The sequence below is a fragment of the Sinocyclocheilus anshuiensis genome, unplaced genomic scaffold (assembly GCF_001515605.1).
Source record: "Sinocyclocheilus anshuiensis isolate Anshui unplaced genomic scaffold, SAMN03320099.WGS_v1.1 scaffold1277, whole genome shotgun sequence".
NCBI lineage: Eukaryota > Metazoa > Chordata > Actinopteri > Cypriniformes > Cyprinidae > Sinocyclocheilus > Sinocyclocheilus anshuiensis.
The window spans coordinates 276,333-277,433 of NW_015549629.1; the positions used below are offsets into that span (position 1 = coordinate 276,333).

Genomic DNA, 1,101 nt, shown 5'->3' on the forward strand with positions numbered 1-1,101 from the left:
GAGCGGGCTGCTCAAAACTGGACTCTATGATCTTGAGAGGGAGAGCAGGCTGCTCATGACTGGCCTCTGTGACCGTGACAAGAAGAACAGGCCGCTCAAAACTGGCTTCCGTTGCCGTGACAGGAGAAGTGTGCTGCTCAAGACTACTCTCCATGACCGTGGTCTTCTCAAGACTGGACTCCATGGTCATAACCGGAAGGACAGGCTGTTCAGGGTTGACTTCTGTGGCCATAATACTGAGGATGGGCTGCTCAGAACTGGACTCCAGGGCCATGACCGAAGCAGCAGGCAACTTGAGATCCTCCAGGATAAGTGCATGAGGGGTTTCTGAACAAAGTCAAGTCAAGTCAAGTTTATTTGTACAGCGCGTTTCACGATATAAATCATTGCAAAGCAACTTTACAGCAAATTAAGTTTCTACAATATTTAGTGGTAGCTTATCAGTGGTGACTGTCAGTTAATGTACATATGGCAGAAATGTACGGAAAAATCAATTTAAGACGTAATAAAACAGACGATGAACACTATTAGCAGCAATTATTATATGATGCAATCAAACTTATAGCAAAAATGTGGTAGTTCTGTATGTTGTTTCAGGGTTGGCATCATCTGAGGTCCTCTGAGGGGTTGGCATCATCTCTTCTCAGGTGTTCTGGATCCAGACTGAAGCTTGTGTAAATCCTAGTTACCATGGGATGTCAATCGCTAGTATCAAGTAAAACTAGCAATGAGATACAGCCTTGGTCTGACACAAGAAGCAAGTCATTTGTAATTTTAACAAGTGCAGTTTCTGTGCTATGGTGGGGCCTGAAACCTGACGAAGAGAGCACTCACGGCACCGGAGCACCGACCAGGACCTTTCTCCCTAGCACCCACCTCACTAATAAATCCACTCTCCGGGGTATTTCTTAAGATATCCTTGTCGTGTAATTCTTCACCCCGTTACACTGGTGGAGAATGCAGGCAAATCAGTTAAGAATCACCAAAAAGCGATTTTCTTCACCTCACCTTTTTCCTTTGTTTTTGTCTCCGGGTTCTGTCACAGGCGAGCGCTCCTCCCCCAACATGGACGAAATCCTCCAGCGGCTCACCGAGGTTAGC

General features: G+C 46.1%; 1 protein-coding gene across 1 annotated transcript in view; it reads right to left on the minus strand.

Moving 5' to 3' along the window:
- Window positions 1–908: 908 nt before the first annotated feature.
- Window positions 909–1,101, minus strand: part of LOC107659560 (cilia- and flagella-associated protein 58-like) — a 3,471-nt gene continuing 3,278 nt past the window's right edge. Inside the window, exon 3 of the mRNA XM_016448549.1 lies at window positions 909–947. Coding sequence (XP_016304035.1) covers window positions 909–947 — 39 coding nt within the window. The remainder of the gene's footprint in view (window positions 948–1,101) is intronic.